Raw genomic sequence first — 24,901 nt, forward strand, 5'->3', positions numbered from 1 at the left:
ATTCTAAACAAATAATATCGAAAGTTTTCAAAAACGTATAGTTTAGTAAAATGAACTATTTATACCTACATTATTATTGATCAATGCGTACATAATATTATTATTTAATATGTACGTTATCGACTGTTTCTGGGAATGACCCCAACCTGCAACATTTTATGGATTGTACGTCACCCCAATGCAGCTAGTTAGATACTTTAAAAGATTTTTTTTTATTATTTTATTTATTATAAGATACAAAGTCTCCGTTATATATATGTATGTTTTTGACTATGTCTGACCTAATAAACTCATATGAGCCCCTACAGGGTCGAGGTTTTTTTGTTTTTTTTTTGATTTGTTTTTACTAGAAATGGATGTTAGCCACTTGCCCAACCTATTAGGTCCATACTCACAAATTCCTAATAAATACTTATACACAACTTGAAAAACAATATGCGTATTTGCCAGACCCGGATTCAAACTTGGGAGCCTTAAATAAAATGTCGATGCCTAAATATTCAAGATACATTATAAATAAAATTTAAATTTTATCATTTACCCTCGTTCGATTGAATTAATGTTAAATATTATATTGCTATGGAAATGAATCGTTCAACTTCGTTGACTAGACGCCAGGATAACTATTGGCGTGACAAATTGACGATGGACATTTGGGAGCCGCACACAATATGCACGAATTCGTTGAAGGAATATTATTTACATTAGTTACGATTTAAACCAGCAAGCAAATAGATAAACACATCTAACTAAGTCAAGTCGAAGTAATCGATATTGTGCAATATTATTGATGGTTTACTCATTATATTCATGTTGTATGTAAATTTATATATTTAGAAAAGCAAAGGTTTGTTGAAATAATATTATATTGAGCAATTTGCATTAGTCGTAGATATAATGCTTGAGTCATAACAAATGTACGTGTATTTCTTTCACGTATTTCATACATTTTCTCGGTGCCCAGATGTCCATCGTCCAGTTTTCTTGTCATATAGTTATTTTGGTACCAAAAAGCAGCACTGATCCATTTTAGTAAGTACATAACATGATTAGTCCATTAAAGAATACTAGCATACTAAACGTAAAGAATACTAGACGTAATATTGAGCTCTTAAGGTCATTGTGTGATATTTTTTAATTAATATTATAGTGTAAATGAATTGAAAGCATGTGTAATTGTAATGCTGTTATCCCAATTTTAAAATAAAATATACCTTCATCAAATTATCAAATATTTATCTAATGATTCTCTCAATTTTATGCCTCAATAATAACATTTTATATTAGTCAAGTTATTTTGAAAAATTGTAAGTCAAGAAAAGTCACTAATATACAATAGTGTTGTAAGACCAACATTACTGTACGTATCTAAACGAAAAAAAATATTTTTTAAGTTTTTATTGCTATCATACCATGTGTCATCTGTAATATCTGTTATAGATGCAAAAGCAAATAGCCTGATTCATAGATGGTGCCACGATTATTCCAAATTTAGTTTTTCAGTGTATTTGCTAATTTTTACATTAGATCACCATGTTTGATTCTAAGGGGATCATAAATGGGCATCCACAGAGTGGGGGTTGTATTCGGAGATTTTTATCTTTTTTATGATAAATGTAATCCACTTGCTCAACTTATAAGGCCCATACTGTGTCTAAAGACACTTTGAAAAATAACATGTTAATTTACTTGACCCGGGATTTTTACCCGGGACCCACGATAATATAAGCCAACACGTCAGTTATTGATTGTGGGCTACATATTTAAGTATTATTTAATAAAATTATTTTATAAACAAAATTAAAGAATGGACCATTCTACATTGTGTATCTTCAACATAGAAAAAAAACTTTTCGGGGACTGGCTTATTTTTTCATCCAATCCGGTGTATCGTTGCCAAATTGCGCTGTTATATTTTGTTACCTACAACCATTGCGGTGGTAAATTCTAAAACTTGGACTGGTACAAGCTTGTTAATAAAACTCCCATAATTCAGGGTTTTCTAATATACGACAAAGACATTGTGTATTAAAATTTAATAGTCTGACCGAGGAGTCCTTGAAATCGGTTCAATATGAACCCCACCAGTGATCATTTAAATATTCACAAGACTTGTGATAGAAATAGACACGAACCGTATTGCACCGAGCTTTCTATTGAGCTGTATACTGACAATCAATAATGATAGCATTATACAATGGTCATTACTTATTTGTAGATGGCTTGACCTTTTAAATATGCTTTGATATAATCTAAATTGAAATTTATTCGACACAATGTACATGTGTCCTGTTACTCTATTTAGTATGCTTCCGGGGGACAGGTTAACACTAAAAATATATTCGTGGTATAATAAACAATTAATCAATTAATTCAAAGTACTCGTAATTTACAATATTATCTTTATTTTTTAAATTTTTTCGAGAATATTACTTATGTACAGATCAGAATTTAATAAAATCGTAATTGAACATACATAATTTTGAAAACACTTGAGAAAATATATTATAAACAATAGAAAAATTCTTTTTGAAAAAATTAGACACTCGGCAGGATCGAACCTGCGTCTCTTGGGTTTTACGCCCTGTGCATTATCACTATGCTACGATTGCCAAGCTTAAGTGTTTTCAAAATTATGTATGTTCAATAATTAGAGTGGTACATTCTTAAAATCTCTTGAATTATTCGTTGAATAAAAGAAATAGTTAATTAGAAATCATAATTGTTTTAAAGGTTTGGTGGCGGGTTTGGTTTTATTGAAGAAATCAAATGCGGTTCTATTCAATGATACTATCAAAAATCAAATGCTTTGATATTTTATATTAATTTCAAAAGAAAACAGTTACTATGGTCTACTATTTTTTAAATATATGGGATAATTAATATAATAACTATGGATATATCAATTGACTGGATAAGAAGTGCATAGCAGTCACTCTATGTAATATTCAATTTAAAAAAAATGGTTTTTATTTTTAATTTGAGGTATTTAGAAACAAAATAGTTAATACAGTTTCCATTTTCATAACATTTTGGAAAGTCATTAAAATAATGCTTAATTTCTTTCTCACAAGTATAATTTATGGAAAAATATTAAATATTTGTATACCTACTCATAATATAATATAACAATTTATAATATTTTATTCAGAAAATATACATAACATTAAATGTGAAAGAAATTAGACATTTTTATTAACTTTGCAACATTTTCCAAAAATGGATTTTACGGTTTTTGTTTCTAGAGCTCTCATTTAAACAATGAATTAAGTTTCTCATTATATTTTATTAATATAATATTATAATATACAATACATATTATATATTATATATATATTATACAATATAACACTCCCTCAAAACAGAGTATTTATTTTATCTGCATATCTCAATTTGTAGGTAGGTATGCAACCATTTTAGTAAATATTACTTAAGTAAAAAAAATAGAACCTCTAAAACTTTTTAAGACATACCAATATTTGAAAATCAAGTGTTTTTGTCCTTGTTCCATTTTTTAAATACTTAAAAGCTCTCAAGCTTCCAGGGCTAATAAATTTATTATTTTATGCTGTAGTTATAATTTCAGTTGTGATTAAGATGCTTTTCATAATATATATTGGTGGTCGGCTATACTCAATATAGGGCTTATATTATATAATATACATTCTAAGCTATCGTATTATATCAATAAGATTTTTTCTAGTAGGTATATAATATCTGAAGTGTTTTCAAATTATGTATTTTCGATATAAAATATTCATTTCTTAAATGTATATTTTTTTATAAAAGTAATGCAATGAATACAGTATTTATTAATATAATATATCCGATAAATATATTGCCATGAGATTTAATTATTTGTAGTAAGTATTCATAATTTTAAAAAAAAATGAGGAAATATACTGTGAACGGAATTATTATACGAGAGCGGATTAGTAGATAAGCTTGTGACACAGTGGCGCCAAGGAAATAAGTGTCATAAAGAAAAAGCACATTTCATGCAACATTATTTTAAATGAAAATGCAAACTTGTTCTACGTTATATTTTTCACTGTGGTTGTATATCTTATGCTTTCACGGTAACTACATTATTTTTTGACATATTACATACAATTTATGTAAAAAATGTCTCATAAAAATTTATGCAGTTATAAAGAAAAACATATTTACTCTAAAATGTTACAAATCCTTCATCTGCATTTTATTATTCTAATGCGAGAATTAAAAGACATTCAAAATACTTAATTAACAATATTATATTTTATAATGTGTTTCGTATCTTTTTAATTAATTTCAAAACTTACTAACGATGACGAGCATTTATCAATAATGATAATTTTAACTTACCGAATTGAAATAAACCTAAAGCATAAACTGATATTGAATATTTTTTTTATCGAAAAGTAGAAATCGAAAATTTTGTTTGTTATTTAATTATTATGAACTTCCACGGAGTATTATAATATATAAGTGATTCATTTTAATTAAATACATTCAATACAAAAAAAAATTAATACTATTGAATGGGGGTGAGTATTTGATAAAAAATAAAATTCTATTTTAATTCCCAAAAGTTTTGTACTATTTCATAAAAGTCACTGTGTTTTGGTAACCCGACATTTTATTTTTGGCTGAATGAGTTAGTATCTATATATCACTAATTCCAAAATGCAAAACCCATATAACTAAAGCTGATCACTGTAGAATTAAAAAAACGCATAAATTAGAGTATATATTATATAACAAATACATACTAAATATTCTTAAAAATGTGATTGTAGTATATTAATATTGAACATCAAAATGTTCATATTAAAATAGAAAGGTCAAAATATTCACAATTTTAATATTTAGAAATCGAGTAGGTACCTACATAACTTTTCCCATATTAAAGTAATAAAAAACAGCCGTGAAGGCCAAAAATTAATAATACAATAATATTCTGTCCCCATGTTATCGTGAGGTTTTACGATAGTATAATCAAAATTCTCAAGCCTTAGTTAATATATTTATATAATATCAGCATTGTTAATGGTAAATTATTGTTTTACTGTATACAATAATTAATTGTCTTAAAGTTGAGTGTATCGTATTTATATCGTCATATAATAATAATTGTGAACCTCGTTAATGTAAAAGAAATTTATCACGAGACAGAAAAAACCGTTTAATTCGTATATAAAAAACAAATTAAAATAAACATTAAATATTTGACAGTGTTTAATAAATTTTTTATATGTTATATTCACAAATTAAATTAAACTACATAATTGAGTTGTCAAAACCCACTTTGGCAACTTTTTCTACTTAAAAAAATCACATAAAACGATTTTTATGTAACGCATTCATACAACAATATTTATTTTATTTTTTAGATAATATTATATTAACTCATGTACAATAATGATGGTAAGTAAACTTATCCAGTTTATAAGGAAATAACAATAAAATTTATTAAAAAAACGTTTAAAAATTTTATCGATTCGATAACTCTGATAAAAATTTTAATTTTGACCATTATGAGATTTTACGCGATACACGTATTATTATAACGATATTAACACAGAAAAGAATATTACAAAAAAAAAACAAATAAGTAAAAAAAATATTTAAAACATTTGAATTTTTTAAATAGTTTTTGTAAAAAAATACTGTGCATATGTGAATGGTTGATATATATTTTATACTTCAAATAAAATACTTTTGTTAAATGATATAATATCTTGGTGTGATTATTTTTTCATGACACGTTTTAATGTTCTGTTGCTATTTATAACAATGTTATTAGATCGTAAAATAATTGTACAAGTAGTGAAAAACATTTACTAAAATAACTGAACGAAAATGCATTAATTTACTTCATTTAATACGATGAATATATGCCAAAAATTACAAAGCTCACGATCATTATACTATTTTTTTACCTAATATTTAATATACACTAAATAATACGTACTATGTATAATAATAACATAATATGACTATGATTGTTTACAATATGTATGGAATGGTAAATAAATCCGTAAGCTCATATTGATGATAAAGCGTTCATATTACTATTTGACAATAATGTAACTTTTTTCAAAAGCGCGTGCGATGTATTTTTTTCACATTAATAAAATACAAAGTGATCAAAAAATAGATTTTTTCAATACCATGATATCCTTGGTACGACACTAGGGCAACCTCTTGACCGTATACCATAGTTTGTTTCATAAATTAGAAGGAACTGGTTTTTTTATTAGAAGAGACATATCTACGTAAAGCACTTTTGAAATACATTTTTATTAAAAAGAGATTTCAATGTAAAAAATAAAATCACATCATTTTTTACTATGTAAACGTGAAAATTTAATAATAATTATAAAAATACGTTATTCAGTACACTATCGTTAAAATGAAAAATTACTTCCAAGATAATTATCGTCATTAATCAAAATATAAAAATGAGCACTATTAATAATCATATGTTACGTTAATTACAAATTCTATTATTAAATCAAGCATTATAAAGCTGTACGATATATAATTATCGTTTATATTAATTTTAAAATTAACAATGGGTTCACAAAAGGAGTTCTGTCAAAATTTCACTACGTATGTATATTACTAGTATATACGTTGATTTTAATATAGATAAACAAACGCCGACTTGTGCCGCTGATAATTCACATCAGATATAACCGAATTGTTTGTTTAAAGAATTATTATGTTAGCTAGAGTCCGTATTGTTCCTAAAACTAAGTATTTACACGAGTCGAGAGCGGCATTTTGACGGGATAAGCTCTCTTCACGATGTCGCTAACATCATGTTTGGGAACGAAACGCAAGTCGCGAACGGACGACCTTCCACCACGGACAGCGGATAACGACTGCTGTCACGGAGTTTTCCCTTCGCTTTTCTCCTCCCCGATATTTCCACCCCCTGCCTCCTTAAAATTCTACACCCCCGTCTCGCAGAGTTGAAGCGAGAGAGGGATGGGCTTTCGTTCATTCTCGTTTTGACTCGGATCGTGTATATGGAGGTTTGCTTGAAACGCCTGGCTCCAAGTACGCGTCGTTAAAATTAATTCGCTCGCAAATTATTTTCGGAAAATGCAATTACTGAAATCGTTTTAAAACTTAAAGTTTCCGGATCGACGGATACAGTAATAACTGTGCTTTTATCAACCGAACTGCGAAGTTTTCGGATAAACTATAAGTGAGAATAATGATAATTAGTTTCTTGATTAGACTTGAGTTCACATACAATATGCTATGTGGAACTAAATTATTATAATAGTTTGGAATAGAAAATAAAGCTATTTTAAATCTTTTTCTAAATATTTTTATTACCTAATGATTGTAATAATTTTTTTTAGTTTTTATTCTATTTTTTGATACTTATCTAAACATGGCTGGCATAATTAATTTATTTTATGAAAATAATTATCACGTAAATAAACATAGTCACCAAATGATATCGGGGTGCCATGCCGTATCTATACGATTTAGGCAGCATTAAGGGGGCACATGCTCAGCGTACGTCAAAATGGTACTTTTATGATATTTTCAAAGCATGATTCTGGAAATTGCTGAAACGTTGTAGATAATCTATTCACATAATTTTGAAGCCTTATTATCTTTTATATTTATTTTAATCATTTGATGACTGCATAAAGTATTTTTATTACATAAAATAGTATTCTTTTAAACTTCTCGCTCTAATGTTTTAGAATATAGTCATATTTCAGAGAGTTAAGAAACAACATTGGGTATGTATCCACAGTCTCAACCTCGTCTCCCTCATGCCAATCGGATTCTGGCATCCTGGAAAATCTCTGAATAATATATATGTGGTATATACGGTGAAGTAACGAGATATTGGCTAGACCTAAGATGCAAGAAGAATGGCAAATAATTAGTATTTTAGAGACACGACGTGATGTCCAATATGTACGAAAAAGAAGAAGAAATAAACAATCTGATTATTTCACTTAAAACATGTACATTTTCATGTGTGACAGTTTAGTTGCAAACATTTATAACTTTATAGTGTTATTTTTTACGAACTTTAAAACTTTTTGTGGCGTTTACGTAATATAACTTTATTATAATGGTTTACAACATGTTTTTTCTAATATGATGATATTTAAGTTATTTATGATGTTGATAATAATTTTATTATTTAGGGCTATTAACACATTTTCAGTAGGTATGATCATAGGATATATTTTAGCTTATATGATGAGCATTATGAAAATAATTTAATAGTACAAAACAGCTGCCTATAAATAATTTAAATATATTAGAATTATAAAAAAAAAAATTGTTTTTAAAATATTGTCTATTTTAATTTAAAAAAATTAAGTTACCTAAATGAAAAGTTTTACCAAAACAAGAAAGAAGAGGCTAGAGAGATAGAAAGAGAGAGATTAACAATGATATGGGAGCATAGTTGTTTGTTTTGCCAAAGTGCAGAGTTAACCTGCTATTGGTGTTGCCAATTGTGACGATTATAAGTCTGTTCAACCAAATCACTTCAGATGTTGATATATTTCACTTACGTGAGGATGAGTATAGGTGGGCGGTATTCGACTGTGGTCTACCCAGTTCATTCGGTGTACTTACATGTATCTACTTTATATCTAATATTTTTATTTACACTTTATACTATTTATACAATTTTTTATTGTGGTTTAATACCATTTCTTTGTTTTTTTATATTTCGTCTTATGAACATCTTAAATTTATAATTTGTACAGTTCACTATATGTTATAAATAAATTTGAATATTAAATGTTAACAAAAAAAAAATCTATTGAATGCGGGCTTCGTGCTAAAAGCGAATCTTGTATTTTCGCATATTTGTGCGAATCCCGTTCCCTTGTGAGAGTGAGTGGTAAGTTGAACGCCTCGCAGAATCGTGAACCAATGCGGGGACCATTCCACACCGATGCATCAAATTTTGCTTGTGAATGCCTACCACTGTTTTCGTATTTCTGTAATAGTATTATTACATGTAATTTTGATTTTTATTTTTTTAGTTTAGTTACTATTTGAGATATTTCTGATGTAGTGTTCCAAATGCATGTTTAAAATATTTTGAATAGCAAAAATAATTTTAGGAATTTGTATTATTCCATTGAAAGAGATTAACAAGCTATTTTTTTTAAGCCAAACGAATTATGCTTTACCAAAGTAACCATCTAGTTTTTATTTACTTGGTTTGACTGATATAAGAAATCAAGTAAGTTTTGGTAGTTTATTATTTAACATGCATAATTGAATACGATTCTGAGAAATATATAACCACTAGAAAAAAAGTTTTTGAAAAGTGTACGACATCCAGCAGGATATTACAATCTGGGCCCCTCAACAATCGCGCCCATGTGCACTGACCACTATGATGTATATAATATCTTATCCAATGACAATTTATATTATATGATAATTTAAATTAATATAAATTTTGAAGTGCAAGTGTGTTGTAACAAAAAAAAAGTAATGCAGACATCGGTTAGTAATTATTAAGGTAATTTAATAATGTTATTTTAAAATACAAAAGCCAATTGGTAAGTATCTACTAATACAATTTAGAAAACACTTCAGAGGATATTGTAAAAACTATTCGTTAAATCAGGCGCAATTAAATAAGATACCTATATCAGAGTGGGCGCTAGAGACGTAGGTTCAAATCTTGCTGAATGTAGTTCACTTTTAAAAAAGATTTTTTCTAGATATTATATTTCTCAGAACTATTTTCAAATACATATTATGTTCAGTAAAAGAATGATGTTACATTCTTAAATCTTGTAAATTATTTGTTGAATAAAAAAATATCAGTTTCCTATTTATAATATGGCAAAAGTTAAGTAATGAATATTAATTTGTTTAATAAAAAAATATACTATACTGAAAAAAAATTTAAAAAAATTGATTTCATATTCTTCTTCAAAACCTGAATAAACTTCCTGAACATGTCACAAAACGAAAAATATCACACACGTATGAATAATATCTTACGTAAAGATATTATACTTATATTTTTACTCAGGGTCAAATAACGTGTTTGTACAATAAGCGAAAAAAATGCATCTATTTTTGTAGAATTTGGAAAGAATGTTTTTGAAATTTACATTATAAACACATTGTTGAATAAACTAGTTTAAGTAGATTTTTATGATACAGTGGCGCCCTACAAAAATAAGTCGTTGAATGGATAAGTCAATTTCTTTTTCATTGTTATAAAAATAAAAACATATATGGGTATATACACCCGATACTTTTTTGGAATGGTTTTCTTGTAAGGTCCAAGAAAATGAACCAGTAATTTTTTGCTTTAACACTGTTACAAAATTAAATGTTTATATTTACACTGTGGTGCTTTGTGAATTATTATTGCAATAACAGGAATGCAGGTGTTTATGTTGTATAATATCCAATTTTTATGTTGCTGTTTTGTTTGCATTTTTTTTTCCTTTTTGGTTTTTATTTTTAATTTTTAATGTCTGTTAACTGAATTTAATACTTAAATGAATATCTATTTAATATTGTCAGATCTCTAAATATAATTTATTACCTCAATACTACAGCTAGATAACTCTAATTTGGTCATTGTTGGGAAAATGAAATTTACAATATACTAAGACTTTGTCGGACTCAGCGAAGTAAGGCGTAAAGGTGAGAGTATTATTACTTTACAAAGCGGACATGTGCTGTACTCCAAAGGAACCGATGAAGGACGCACGAGTGGTGTTGGATTTGTTGTCAACAAAGCCTGGAGGGACCGCATAGTCGAGTTCAACTGCATTTCTGACAGGGTCGCAAGCGTGATACTTAAAATCAATGCTAGGTACCGCATTCAAATTTTGCAAGTATATGCTCCGACACAGAGTTATCCTGATGAAAAAGTGGAAGAGTTTTACGAGGAAATAACATCCTTGAAAAATAAAAGTAAATGCCACTTCAACATCATAATGGAAGATTTCAATGCACGTATTGGATCATACCAAAGAGATGACGTAGCGGTCGGACATTTCGGACATGGCTCAAGGGATGGTAGAGGGGACATGCTTGTGGAGTTTGCTGAAACCAACAATCTTCACATCATGAATTCCTTTTTTCAACATAAACCTACACGTAAATGGACGTGGAGAAGCCCGACAAGAAGGACCAGCGAAATCGATTACATCCTCACTGACAGAAAATATACATTTTTAAACTGTAAAGTGATCAATCAGTTTAACACCGGCAGTGATCACCGGATGGTGAGATGTAAGATAAGATTGAACGTCAAATCAGAAAGATCCAAACTGCAGAAGAAGTCAAATGCTCGCGTATACCTGCAGAACAATACTGAATTCCAAAATGAACTCAAAAATGCACTATCGGCTTTCTTAGATGAGAACGAAACCGTTTCCCTATCCAACGCGGAGGATATAACGAATATTATTCTACAATGTGCAGAAAAAATAGGCGTAAAAAACTCAGAAGTTACACTTTCCACCAAGCTTTCGAAGGCAATATTGAATCTTATGGAGCAGAGAAGGAAAACCAAGAGCGATAGACAGGCACAAAACGATATGGAGTTTTCATCACTTTGCAAAACCCTCCGAAGGAAGATTAGAGAAGACCTTCGTAAATTCAATGTAAACCTCATACAAGCAATTGTGAAAGCAGGCAGAAGTCTAAACAAAAACAAGCAATGCTTGTCGATAGGAAAACGTCAAATCACAGCACTAAAAGCAAAAGATGGTTCTATCGTCAGAAATTGGGAACACTTGTTAAGCCGAGTTGAAGAGTTCTACAGCGATCTCTACAGTGATGACACTGACAATACGACTATAGACTTAGATCTTCAGAGAAATGGAAATTCGGAAGACCATACTCCCGAAATTACATCCTGGGAAGTAACCCATGCTTTAAATTACATGAAAAGTGGGAAAGCCCCCGGGGAAGACGGTTTAACGATAGATATCCTCAAAAAAGCAGGAAAGGATGCAAATGAAGTACTTGCACAATTGTTCACAGCCTGCATATGCAAAGAGGATGTCCCAGAGGTATGGAAAAATGCCAGCATTGTCATTCTTCACAAAAAAGGTGACAGAGAAGACCTAGCAAATTATCGTCCAATAAGTCTACTCCCTATTCTCTACAACACGTTCACAAAAATTCTCTCAAACCGTCTGCAAAATGTACTAGACGAGAACCAACCGAGAGAACAAGCCGGATTTAGAGGAGGATACAGCACTATGGACCATATCCAAGTCGTCAGAGAAATCATAGAGCGGTACCAGGAATACAAACTGCCACTATGCATGGGTTTTATAGACTATGAGAAGGCGTTTGATTCGATAAAGAAATGTTCAATACTCGACGCACTCAGAAAACAAGGAATCCCTGGACGCTATATAAATATTTTCAATAATATATACAGTAGCGCAACAGCATCTGTAAATCTCCATAAACCATCGCGCAGATTTCCTATCAGCAAAGGAGTCCGACAAGGTGATACAATCTCACCTAAACTATTTACAGCTACCCTTGAAGACTTATTCAGGCAACTTGACTGGAATGACAAAGGGATCCCCATAAATGGAGAATACCTGAGTCATCTGCGCTTTGCCGATGTCATAGTAATTTTCTCGCAAGACTCAGAAGACCTCCAAAGCAGAATGCAGGAACTCGCTGAAGTAAGCAACAAAGTAGGTTTGAAAATAAATGTAACACAGACGAAAGTCATGTTCAACTGCTTTGCAGGCCAAAAAGAGATCCTCATCAATGGCACTCAGCTCGAACAGGTGAAAAGCTACATCTATCTGGGACAACAAGTATCTATAGATGGATGTATATTTGATGAAATTGTTCGCAGAGTAAAGCTAGGCTGGAGTGCTTTTGGCCGCCTGAATAATGTCTTCAAAAGTGACCTTCCACTGTGCCTAAAGCGCAAAGTGTTCAACCAGTGTGTGCTTCCCGTGATGACATATGCGTGTGAAACATGGGCCCTAAGTAAAAGAGAGATCCAGAAACTTAGAGTAGCACAACGTGGTATGGAGAGGTGCATGCTGGGCATAACGCGAAAGGACAAAAAGAGGAATGAGTGGATAAGGAAGCAGACAAGGGTTTGCGATGTAATAAAGTTTATTAAAAGCCTTAAATGGAGATGGGCTGGACACATAGCTCGAAGAAGAGACAATCGTTGGACAAATCTAGTCATCCAGTGGTATACAAGAAGTACAAAACGTCCACAAGGTAGACCTAGAGGCCGCTGGATCGATGAAATGATAAAGTTCTGCGGAAGTACGTGGCAACGCAATGCACAGGACCGAGAGAAGTGGAAGCAACTTGAAGAGGCCTTCATCCAGCAGTGGATAGATTCAGGCTGATGATGATGAAGACTATAATTATTATTTAAAATAGAAATGGATAATTGTGCTTGTCTAATTGGTAAAAATTAAATAATGTTCAATTGTATGAAAAAGTATGATGGATATATTACTTTATTTATTTAAAACATCTATGGTTTTAAAGTTATCTAATATTTTCAAACATAAAACTAATACAGTTCCCATTAAATTCCGATTTACTTGGTTTTATCATTTTGTAGAGAAGGAAATGTTGAATCATATTCAACAGCTATCTCAAAAACAGTGAAAATCGAGTTATCTAGTTGTAAGTAGTGTTGAGATGACAAATTGATTTCACTAGAATAAAAATCTAAATCAGTATGACGCATTTTTTAAATCACGAAATATCCCAAAATGAACAAAAAAAGTTTCATTCATCGGATAAAATGCCCTGATGGATAAAACTACTTCAATACGCTGCCAATTAAATATTATTTTATTTTATTTAAATGAACCTTATGTATTTTCACAACGAATCGGAAACATTATTGGAAGCTATTTTTTTCCTTACTGTCACCACGACCGTAGTTATTCTGTAAGTAAATTATTATATATGTTTTAAATCATTATTATTTAGTTTTTTAGACAGGTAGGATTTAACGATTTTTTTTCAAATAAAAAAAAACATCAATATTTCTTGAAAATTAAAATAAGATGTATAATTTTAAATATTTCTATTGTATAGTCACAAGAGCTTTTGTATCTTGTTAATATTTTCTGATGCGTATTAAATTAAAACAATGTTATCAGTAGGTAAAACAAAAAATATTGAATTGCAGTTTTTTTCTAAAAACAATTACTCACGCCTTTAATTTAAGGGTTTATAAAAGAAAATATTTATTCTAACAATGATAACCGATCAAGTAATTCTGAGTCTGTTCATAAAAATAGTCTTATGCTTTATAATAGATAACGTGATATCTTCAGAGAAAATAGTATGGATATGAAAGTTTTTATTAATCGACCTCTTTTTTAAATTCAAGTATTTTGAGTATTTTTTCCGTAAGTATGCGTCACAATATATTTGTATAAAATATTCGCAGAATTCAGTATTGTGGGTTGGGCCGTTCATTCAGATGCGGCGATTTTTCCGGGTAATAGATTTTCCACCACGCCTCCAAATGAATTAACCCGCTAATATTATCTGACAACTTTACGAGTAAATACATCCTTTGTTGTTCCACGGTGGTGAGTTGGATAGCACCTTTTGTTATGGGTCGCTTGTATAATAATCAATTATATATTGTGTAAGTAGACGCGTCAAGTATTTAACCCCTTTTACGGCCGTCCTTGTATTGAATGGTGAATACAATTTAGCGAACTGATTTAAGCCGAGATTTAAAAGATTATTTATAATGAAATGTCTCAAAATATCCTACGGACATATTAAATATTAATATTGGTAGCCTTCATTGGCCAGACATACTAGTAAGAATGAACACCGATATGTATTTTGGATAGCAGTCACAAACGTTGTAAATTGACTAGTTCTACCTACAATGATTGGACGGTATCAATAATAATACGAGTATTAGAATGCAGACTTTTAGAAATTTTATTGATCCCAGAAAATCCAGCTCTGCAAGTTTTCAATTCATATATACTCATATATAAATGGGAGTAGAATATTATGTACACGAGAATACTGCGTTATTAATATAGAAGAACATTCTTAGAAAAATAATACAACATCACTACAGAGGAACCGGTAAATTCATAACCCATTCCACGCATGTTCATCAGTTTAAATGGTAAGGATGGCAAAGAGTCCCACATGGAAGGCATACAGAGCGCATGTCTCCACAATATGCCCAGCGGTTCAAATTTTACATAAAAGAGAGGGATTCAATCTTTACTTATACAATATGTTTAAAATGCATCTGGTATTTTTGCAGTGTATGCGGTTTAAACCTTTGCCAGAGAATTCAGCTCCTGAGAGTTTTGCTACCAGATAGAAGATCCTTACTTCAAACTCTACTATTCACGGAGCTCATTTCCTTACTGTCAACCAGCAGGTCCACCTTTTGACAGCTTTTATCTTTGTTTAGCTTCATTGGTAATTTCTACTTGGACGATCTAGCACAGTTTGTGATGTGATTTGCCCCAAAAATGTCAGAATAAGTAATATACATTTTAAAACTATGAAAAAGGCTTTATATAATTTTAAATCGATTGATTACTATGTTTTTAAATGACATAAAGATAATTCACATGCACAATATATTTTTATAACAGCTCTTTTGGAATTCTATGTACTCGTATTTGGCGATCTTGTTTATTTAATTACAACTATATATGCCACGTTATCGTTTCACCTCCATACTGTAAATATCACTCCGTATTATGAGGTAAAGATAGCGAAGAATATGTAACTCTAGTATAGACTGCCAAATTTGATCGTCATACCTATAAAAATGGTAATAGGTTGGATTAATTGTATTTTTTATGAAACCTGCTGCCAAATATACTGAACGGTTCGATGAATTGTTGCAAACTTCTGTATTTTTATACAGAGACGAAAGCATGTATACCCAGTAGGTTGTATTGTAAAGTTATACTAATATCATTTTACATGAAAATTCCTTATTCAGAATTCACTAAGAGCTTATTGAGCGTATATAGCGGATGGAAAGTCAACAATATTTTTGAATCTATCATTAATTTAATATCATAGATCAAAAATAAAAATATTATGAATTAATTACCCCTTTTGATATTGCTACTTATGCGTCTTTTGACTTTTGACCAAATAGGTTGAGACTTCTTCAAGCCAACATACATTACTAATAAATCAGTTATACATAAAAAAATACAACATATACTCTGTGTATACCCATATTATGATCTTCCTAAGATCGAAGCAAATTATATTTTCTGAGACGTCTAATAAAAAATCCACATAGGGCCAAACTTTAACAAAATGTAGATCTATAATATATTATAATGCTCTACATAATATAACTTCAAAAATGCCCCATAATCATACAAAAAATATTTGAAAATCTAACGATTTCCAGATACTGATTATTATTAATGTATAAAAAGATGTTGACAAGTAAGAATTCTTTCGACCATGTCCGATCCTAATTGGATCATAATATGAGCCTCCACAGAGTAAAGGTTTGTATTGACAGATTTTTTTACGAGAAATGGATGTCAGCCACTATTAGGTACATACACTGACTCATACACAAATTGAAAGACAATATGTGTAGTTGTCAGATCCAAGATTCGAACATGATACCCACGACGCAATAGGCCAACGCCTAAGCCGCGCGGCTATTGACCAGTTCTAGTACTATTGTCGAACATGAACTTCTTGTCCACGTTTTAAAACTATGAAATAACATTCTTTTCCAGTGTAGCTAATCGCACTTCCGTTTTCAAACAAGAAATGCCCCCAAATCTATCATTTCATTTTACCTACCTGTGGTGTACGGATCTATAAATATACGTAATTTGAAGTTATGTATATTTAATAAAAATATATCTAAAACGATCAGGGCTGATGTTAAAATTATTATTAGTGAACTTTTGGTTTATTGAAAAGAACAAAAAGAGTTGCATTTAAAAGGAAAGCCGATACATTATCTAAAGACGTCTTCAGCAATCGTTGCCACCATGACAGGTACGTCATTGAGAAGTTTTCTATATGCCAATACAGTGACTTCTTGTTATCGCTAATTTTTTGTTGTCCGACAGTAGTTAAAAACGTTTAGTTACGCTTGATCAATATAGTATCTTTCCATAAAGAATTAATGTTTAACACGGTTAAAGATGACAGATTGAATTCTGTCGTGTTAACTATCATCCGCAGTAGTAATACAAGAGTGATCCATTCGCTGCAATACTGATATAAAAGGTATGAGAAATCTGAATTGAAATGTTTAAGAATAATATAAATAATTACAAGATAAAAAGAACTTTTTATGTACCACGTTTTTAAATTTTCTGTTAAATCATATAAACTTGACAATTCTATATATTAATAAAAACTTTTTATTGTATTTGATAGAAATACTGAATAAATAATATAGGATACTGAAATGTCATTTAGATATTTCTTATCGATTTCCATAGTAACGTACGTTTATATTAATAAATTAGTTGCTAGGACCTCTTTAGCAACCAACAATAATAACTTTTCTTACAAAACGGAATTAACTGAAAAGAAATTCAGCTCTGCTTAAAAATGGCTAAAAGTATTAAAATAATGTATTGTCGTCGTCTTGTGATATATTCTGAAAGTTTCAAATGTCTAGCTAGTCGGGAAATTAGTAAAAATCTTATATTGTCCAATACAAATCTTGGACAAATAAGAAAAAAATGTACTGGATACACAAGAAAAAAATAGTACTGGATAAACAAAAATACGAGCTAATAAAAACGTGGTAAAAATAGATGAGCACATAAAATTATTAGTATACAATAAAAAAGTTTTATATGATGAATTTATTTATAAATACTATGATAATTTATTCATCACTGCAAAAATATGCATGTAGAAAACTTTCTAAGGAAGGCAGAAAACTTTTAAGGAGCTTTCCTCACTAACGATGGTAGTTAAAAGTAACGTTTCGTGTACATAGTAAAATCAGTAAGTAGTTCACTTGTGTACATTTTCATTTAAAGTTTCCGGGAACAAAAATGTAGTCTGCATATACGAGGCTTCATTGAGACACTTTACAGTATAAAAATGAAGCTTTTGCAACGTCAAAAGCAGTTTAAATGTTGCTTAATTTACTTGGCTAGCTTGCAGAGTGCAAACTATTACGTTAAAAGTTTCATAGGGGCAGCTGCTAAAGTTTTATATTACACGTATTGTTCATTATTCTGTTAGTATAGATTTTAAAAAACTTTGTACTACTGTGTCATGTTGGTAGTGCTTCAATATACAGTTAATTAATTATATTAAAACTGCTATATTAGTTACATTTTATTTAATCAGAAAGAAAACAGAGTATGGAAAACCATTATTTCAATCAGTTTCATTTTCATTTTAATCCTACATACAGTAAGATTTGTGTCTTTTGGGAGCCAACAACCAAAAAAAAACAGTGGGATGCTTGAAAATAGGGGAGTGTGCTTCAAGTGACTGCATATTAATTTAACACACAATTAAAATGTATTATATTGAATAGTATTTTTTGCTATTGAATGAATATTGGGATTCTAGATTATGGAAGAGAGGGAAACTTTGAGCTTTTGAAAATATATTTATGTGTCTTATCTACAGAGCACCCGTGGTGTAGTAGTGACATAATGTCTACCATACAAGCCTTGGATTATAAAGTTTAAATCATCTGTATGTTATTTTTCTCAATGTATGTTTGATTCCCAGTAAGCAGGAATTAGTTTAAAGTTAAATAAAAACATAAACAAATAACGACAATTTTGGCACTGTAGAAATATTACATTTTATCCATTTTAGAGTAAAATTAACTAACGGGTGAATATAACTACATGCAATCTGAGTGTGTACTGTCTACGTGTGAATTGTGATTTTTAGAGACGAGCTTTAGGTCGTTCTTTAGGTTTTTTAGTATTATCTCTTGGCTACTATTGGATTATTACACTTTCAGCGATCACCTGATATATATTACCTGTATCTATATCATCATGATCAACAGCCATTGTCAATTCAATAATAGATGAAGGTCTCCCTTATCTTATTGTACTCTTCTCAGTTTCTAGTAGTTTGCTATCACGTATATTCACCTGTCTCTGTGGTCGTTAAATGCTCCTATATGTTGCCATTTTTATCCAGCTGTTGTCCACTTACTGAGCGACATGTCTTCTGCCATTTCATCAGCTTACTGACATCTATCACGCCTAATTTTGTCTGTTTTATATATTATTGAACTATTAATATATAAGAAACGTTTAAATTGTTAAGATATTACGATTGATTAAACATGAAACCATTTATATAATATATTTTTTTAAATGTCAAGTTTTGAACGCCTTAAATTAATTATTTGTAAAGTTTACTATATTATGTAAAATAATTAGGCCATTCCAAAACATATTTCAGCTTTACTAATTAATAATTATATATAGTACCTATATAATAAATTATAGTTTATATTTTTTTAATCAATGAATAATTCACAAGGTTTACAAGATTAAATTGATGCAATTAAATAGGACACATATAGCTTAGTTGTGCTCGGAGCATATTGGCGTGAATCCCAGGGGGCGCAAATTTGAATCTTGCCAGGTCTCGTATTTTCTTCAAAAAGATTTTTTCTAGTGTTTATATATTTCTCAGAAGTATTTTCAAAGTATGTATTATAGTTGCTCGAGTAATGTTATATGGCTAGAATGAATCATAAATATCTATAATGCGTTTATCTCAAAACAACAAAATAAATATTCATTCCATAAAAATATATTTTGTCTAGGTAGGTACAGTGTAAAAAATAATTTGTATGAAATTACGTAATTCTTTTCTTTCGACCATGTCCGATCCTAATAGGATCATATGGGAGGTTTGTATTGACAGATTTTTGTTTTTACGAGAAATAGATGTCAACCACTTGCTCAACCTATTAGGTCCATACTCTGACTCATACACAAATTGAAAAACAATATGTTTACTTGCCAGACCCAGGATTCGAACCTGGGACCCTCGACTCTATAGGCCGGCATTTAAGCCACTCGGCCATCGTGGGTAATAGTAATTGTATATTTTAAAAACTAATACTTATTGTCAATGTTTAATTTTCAGTTGTATTGTTGATATTAATATTCATTAATTAAACACGGGGTTATAAAATGTTGAAAATTAATGCAGCTATGTGATTTCATATTTTTTGTCTACAACGTGCATTTTATTCATACAAAAGGCTTTGGCTGCCAACAATTTCGTTTATATTTTACTAGTAAGGTTTTATGTAAAACTATAAAAAGACATCTGAAATGTTTTACATAAAATTCCTGCATGCGAACCAAAATGAGGTCACAAAGAACATATTATTACGTCATTTTACTGCATATTTTATTATTATTAATTTACTCTAAACTATTATTCAAATGCAGTATAAAATTCTACAATTTTTTTAAAAATAAAATTTGAATTTTTTAAATTATTTATTATACAAAATTATACAGTATTCTGTAATGATAATTTTAGAAAACTGTGATTTCTATATTTTTTTTAACTTAATATGCTATATTATTATTTTGCATTAAAGACACTAATGGCATATTTTGTTATGTCGAAGCATTGATTTTGCTAAAAAAACTGACGTTTTTTATACATAAGTAACAATGACTGAATGAATTGACATCCACGGTGGCTGCGCGGCTTAAGCGTTGGACTATAACGCCATGGGTTCCAGGTTCTAATCTTGGGTCTGGCAAGTACACAAATTCTTTTTCAATTTGTGTCTGTCAGGGTATGGACCTAATAGGTTGAGCAAGTGGCTGACATCTATTTTTCGTAAAAAACAAAAATCTGTAAATGCAAACCTCTACTCTGTGGAGGCCCATATGATCCTATTAGGATCTGACATGGTCGAAAAAATAATATTTAATAAATTTTCTATATCTCTATTTATATAAAAATCTCGTGTCACGATGTTTGTGGTTGCACTCCTCCGAAATGGCTCGACCGATTTTTATGATTTTTTTAATGTATATTTGTTAGGTATAAGAATAGGTAAACAAGTATATTTTATATCGCTAAATGATTAGGATATCTCTATCCAGAAAAAAATTTCTTTTATTTTTTTGACAATTTTTTTTTTGTATTTTTTTTATTATTTGGCATAAAATATTACCTATAGTTCCAAATTTTCACCCTCCTACCTCCATCCTCCGATTTTTTAATCGCGATTTTATTATTTTTGTATGAACATCATTCATACATACATACATACAAAAATGTCATTCGTATTTCAAACAGAACGAAATTATTTATGTTGTTGAATGACAGATGGCGCTACGTCTGAGAAGAATTCAAGAGAAGCGTCGCATCATTTTGACATTTCATTCGGCATATCACAACGCAGTGCGTGCAAAATTTTGTACGATTTATTTTAATTTATCTATTTTTGTGTGCGTGTATTACAGTGCAAAATACCAGCAAGACGCAAGGGGGGCCATTTGGGCCGTCGAACGAATAAAGCAACAAACATGCAAAATAGTAGAGCAGAAAGAACAGACTAACAAATCCAACAAGATAACAAAAACGTGCGTGTGAGCATGTCGCAATTGCGTGCATCTCAATCACAAGAGGCGCGAGCTGAACGAAATCAACAACGAGAATTAGAACAGAGCCAAGCGCGCCGGTTCGTAGTTAACACACGCAGAGAAAATGACTGACAACGCCAACATGTACATCGAGCATTTACATCCGGTTCGTTCCTTCGTCTCGCATTCGATTACGAGCCAGATATTGAATATTCCGCTCATCTATGTACAAAGAATGTCCCCATTGTCATGCGCTCAAATTCAAACATGAGTCAGCCGGGATGTGTTGCGCATCAGGCAAAGTGCAACTACCAGAAATTGAGATACCACCAGAACCATTGAACGGCTTGCTGATCGGCACGGTTCCAAATTCAAACCTGTTCCTGAAGTCCATTCGCACATTCAATTCATGCTTCCAAATGACTTCGTTCGGAGCAACAGAACACTGCGGTAAATGGTCAACAATTCCATTTTACGTTCAAAATCAAAGGTCAAGTATACCACAAAGTAGGCTCATTGCTGCCAATGCCAAACGAACCACATAATTTTTTACAAATCTACTTCATGGGCGGTGAGGACATCAATCGTGTGAATGCACGTTGCGGCTACAATAACTTCAATTCGCCTAATGCCAGGCGCATCGTCGGCGAATTGGACGCCCTATTGAATGACCACAATGAATTATTGAAATTCTTTAAAGCACACATGCACAAATTGCAAAGTGACAATCAAGCTATTGTCATCAATCCTGATAAAAAACCAGCTGGACAGCACGTGCGTCGATTCAATGCGCCTGTTGTTGACGACATTGCTGGAATCATGGTTGGCGACCACACATCGACGGAAGAAATCGTGATTCGAAGAAGAAACAATAATCTGGAGTTCATCGCTGACACACACCGTTCATAAGACGCTCTCCAATATCTGCTAATTTTCTGGAAGGGACAAGACGGATATTGCATAAACATTAAACAACGAGATCCTGTCACAGGTAATTCATTCATTATGAATATCATTACTCATTTTGAATTGAGAAAATGAATGGTTGGTGTTTTTTTGTTTTTATCGGCGGTCATCGTCTACAGCGCTCCATTCCTCTTTCTGTCATAAATCCCATCCCCACACACTTACTATTCATTCGTTATTTTTTATTTAACAACCAAAATATTCACTAGAAATAATTTATATGGCAGAACAACGTTTGCCGGGTCAGCTAGTAATAATATAATATGGTCACCATCGTTAAGCCGTCATGTGATTTATCGTGTTATATAATGTTTTACAAATTCTTGGTTAAAATCATACTCGCAATATTGAGTAACGGAAAATCAACATTAATTATTTGAATAATTGGATAAAAACGTATATTTACGTTTAGGAGTTCTTATTTTTCCTCCTGACCGAATATCCTGAGTTATTCTAGCTAATGATCTTCTATGTGGTTAATATATCGAGAAAGTGGTTAAGAAGGTTAAGGCAAATAGAGAATAGTATGTCTCGAATTTGGATTTTGCTGATTATGTAGTCATTTCTATGATTAATCATCTACGAGATTCACAGCATCCGCTCGTATAACTAGATTTTAAAGTCGTGAAATAGAGAGAAAAATCATAAAACATCTTACTAATCATTTTGATAACATATTTTTGCTTCCTATTTGGTTGTAGTTTAGAACCATTTTCTGTTTGATATAATTTGACTATTCTCTAGTGTATTATTTTCAATCGTACCATAGTAATGTATGTGCACTTTATTTTGTTCACTTTGTTTTCTCTAAAAATTGACCAAGGAATCATTTGTTGACTGTCCATTTTTCGCACGCCAATGTAATTATAAAAAGAAAACACTCGATTAATACTGCATCATTATATTAATTATCTCTACAAATTGATTAATATATAAGTTTACAAATCTTAAAATACTGATTATTTAAACGAGATAGATACTCAAGACACTTTTCTTGACTGCAAAAATATCAAATTAAGTACCTAGTACATATTGTATTTTTTAGAAATAAAATCTCATTAACGTTAATGGCAAGGTAATCGTATAATGAGATTGTTTGACAGATATGTCACGATTACACATAAATTACCACCCTAGTTATAGCGATAGCGATTGTAATTTGAGTCCAAACATAATACAATGTTAGTCTTTGCAGTAGATTAAAATCAGGTAGTAAATACCTTATTAATAAACCTATAAAATGCTTTCTGAAGAGATACCAATACAACGCATTTGTCACATCTGACGGTAATATATTTTTGTCCTAGGATAGAAGCTACATCCAAATATTTTGTGTGATAATAAAACGCCAAATAAAAATATCACGACTGATCAAGTATTATTGATATATAAAAAAAGATAAAAATTATAACGATTACTTAACTTCTCCCACTTTAAAATAAAGCTTAAAAATAACGATTTTCCACTAGCACTGATAGAATCACAAAAGCTCTGATTATCTGGTTAATTTATTTGCCTGATCATATCTTTCCAGAAGAGAGAGTTCCTTTGAAAGCTTTGCCTCTACTTAGGCAATAAATAAAGAACGAAAAAAGCTCTACTTTGCAATGAGCCACAATTGCTCAAAAAGCTTAATCCACCGCGAGAGCCTTTAAGTTTCCAATTTTATAGTTGTGAGGCTTTTATCAGTGGGAACTATTGGTTAACGATAGCTCAGGGTAAATAGACGGTGCCCAAGGTGGCGGTTGGTATGTAGCTATTCTCTTCCTACGTTGGAGTTAAAAAGCTCTTTGTGGGGTTGTTAAATTAACAAAATATAGCGTTTTGTATTCATTAGGGAAACGGAAGGAAAATTTGCGGTGCTTTTTTCTTATTAAAAGAATCTCTGGATAGCCGCTACCATAATTTATTGAGTGTACGTACAGATTATTATGTTATGTATTATTAAATAAATAGTAGATCATACGATTGCTTTAACAATTTTCATTCACTGTATTAAGTGTACCCAAATATAGTATATACATCAAGATGCATATTATATATTTTTTTGAAATTAGTGCATTCTATTGTTGTACATGTATAATTTAAGTTAACAACTATTTCAGAATTACAACCATTTTAAGGGCGGACGTGCTCAGCGTGGGTCAAAATTGAGCTTTTTTTCTAACTTTCTTTTACCTAACCGATTTTTTTTAAACGGTACATGTTCAAACACGCGCGTTAACATCATTTTACTCTCTACTTTAATTATAGTTTGTCAATTTATGGCTACGGCCGTATGTTGTAGCTTAACCACTGGAGAATGCCAAAATAAATGGCGTATTTCAAAAAAACACTACCTTATTCTTAGG

General features: G+C 30.7%; 1 protein-coding gene across 1 annotated transcript in view; it reads right to left on the reverse strand.

The window, feature by feature from the left end:
* SK (small conductance calcium-activated potassium channel) overlaps positions 1–24,901 on the reverse strand; it is a 428,126-nt gene that overhangs the window by 315,475 nt on the left and 87,750 nt on the right. The window contains 1 exon segment of the mRNA XM_085945697.1: positions 2,562–2,597. Coding sequence (XP_085801823.1) covers positions 2,562–2,597 — 36 coding nt within the window.

This window comes from Rhyacophila brunnea, unplaced genomic scaffold (assembly GCF_057557595.1).
Source record: "Rhyacophila brunnea isolate RB1 unplaced genomic scaffold, BYU_Rbru_1.0 scaffold_19, whole genome shotgun sequence".
In the NCBI taxonomy this organism is placed as follows: Eukaryota; Metazoa; Arthropoda; class Insecta; order Trichoptera; family Rhyacophilidae; genus Rhyacophila; species Rhyacophila brunnea.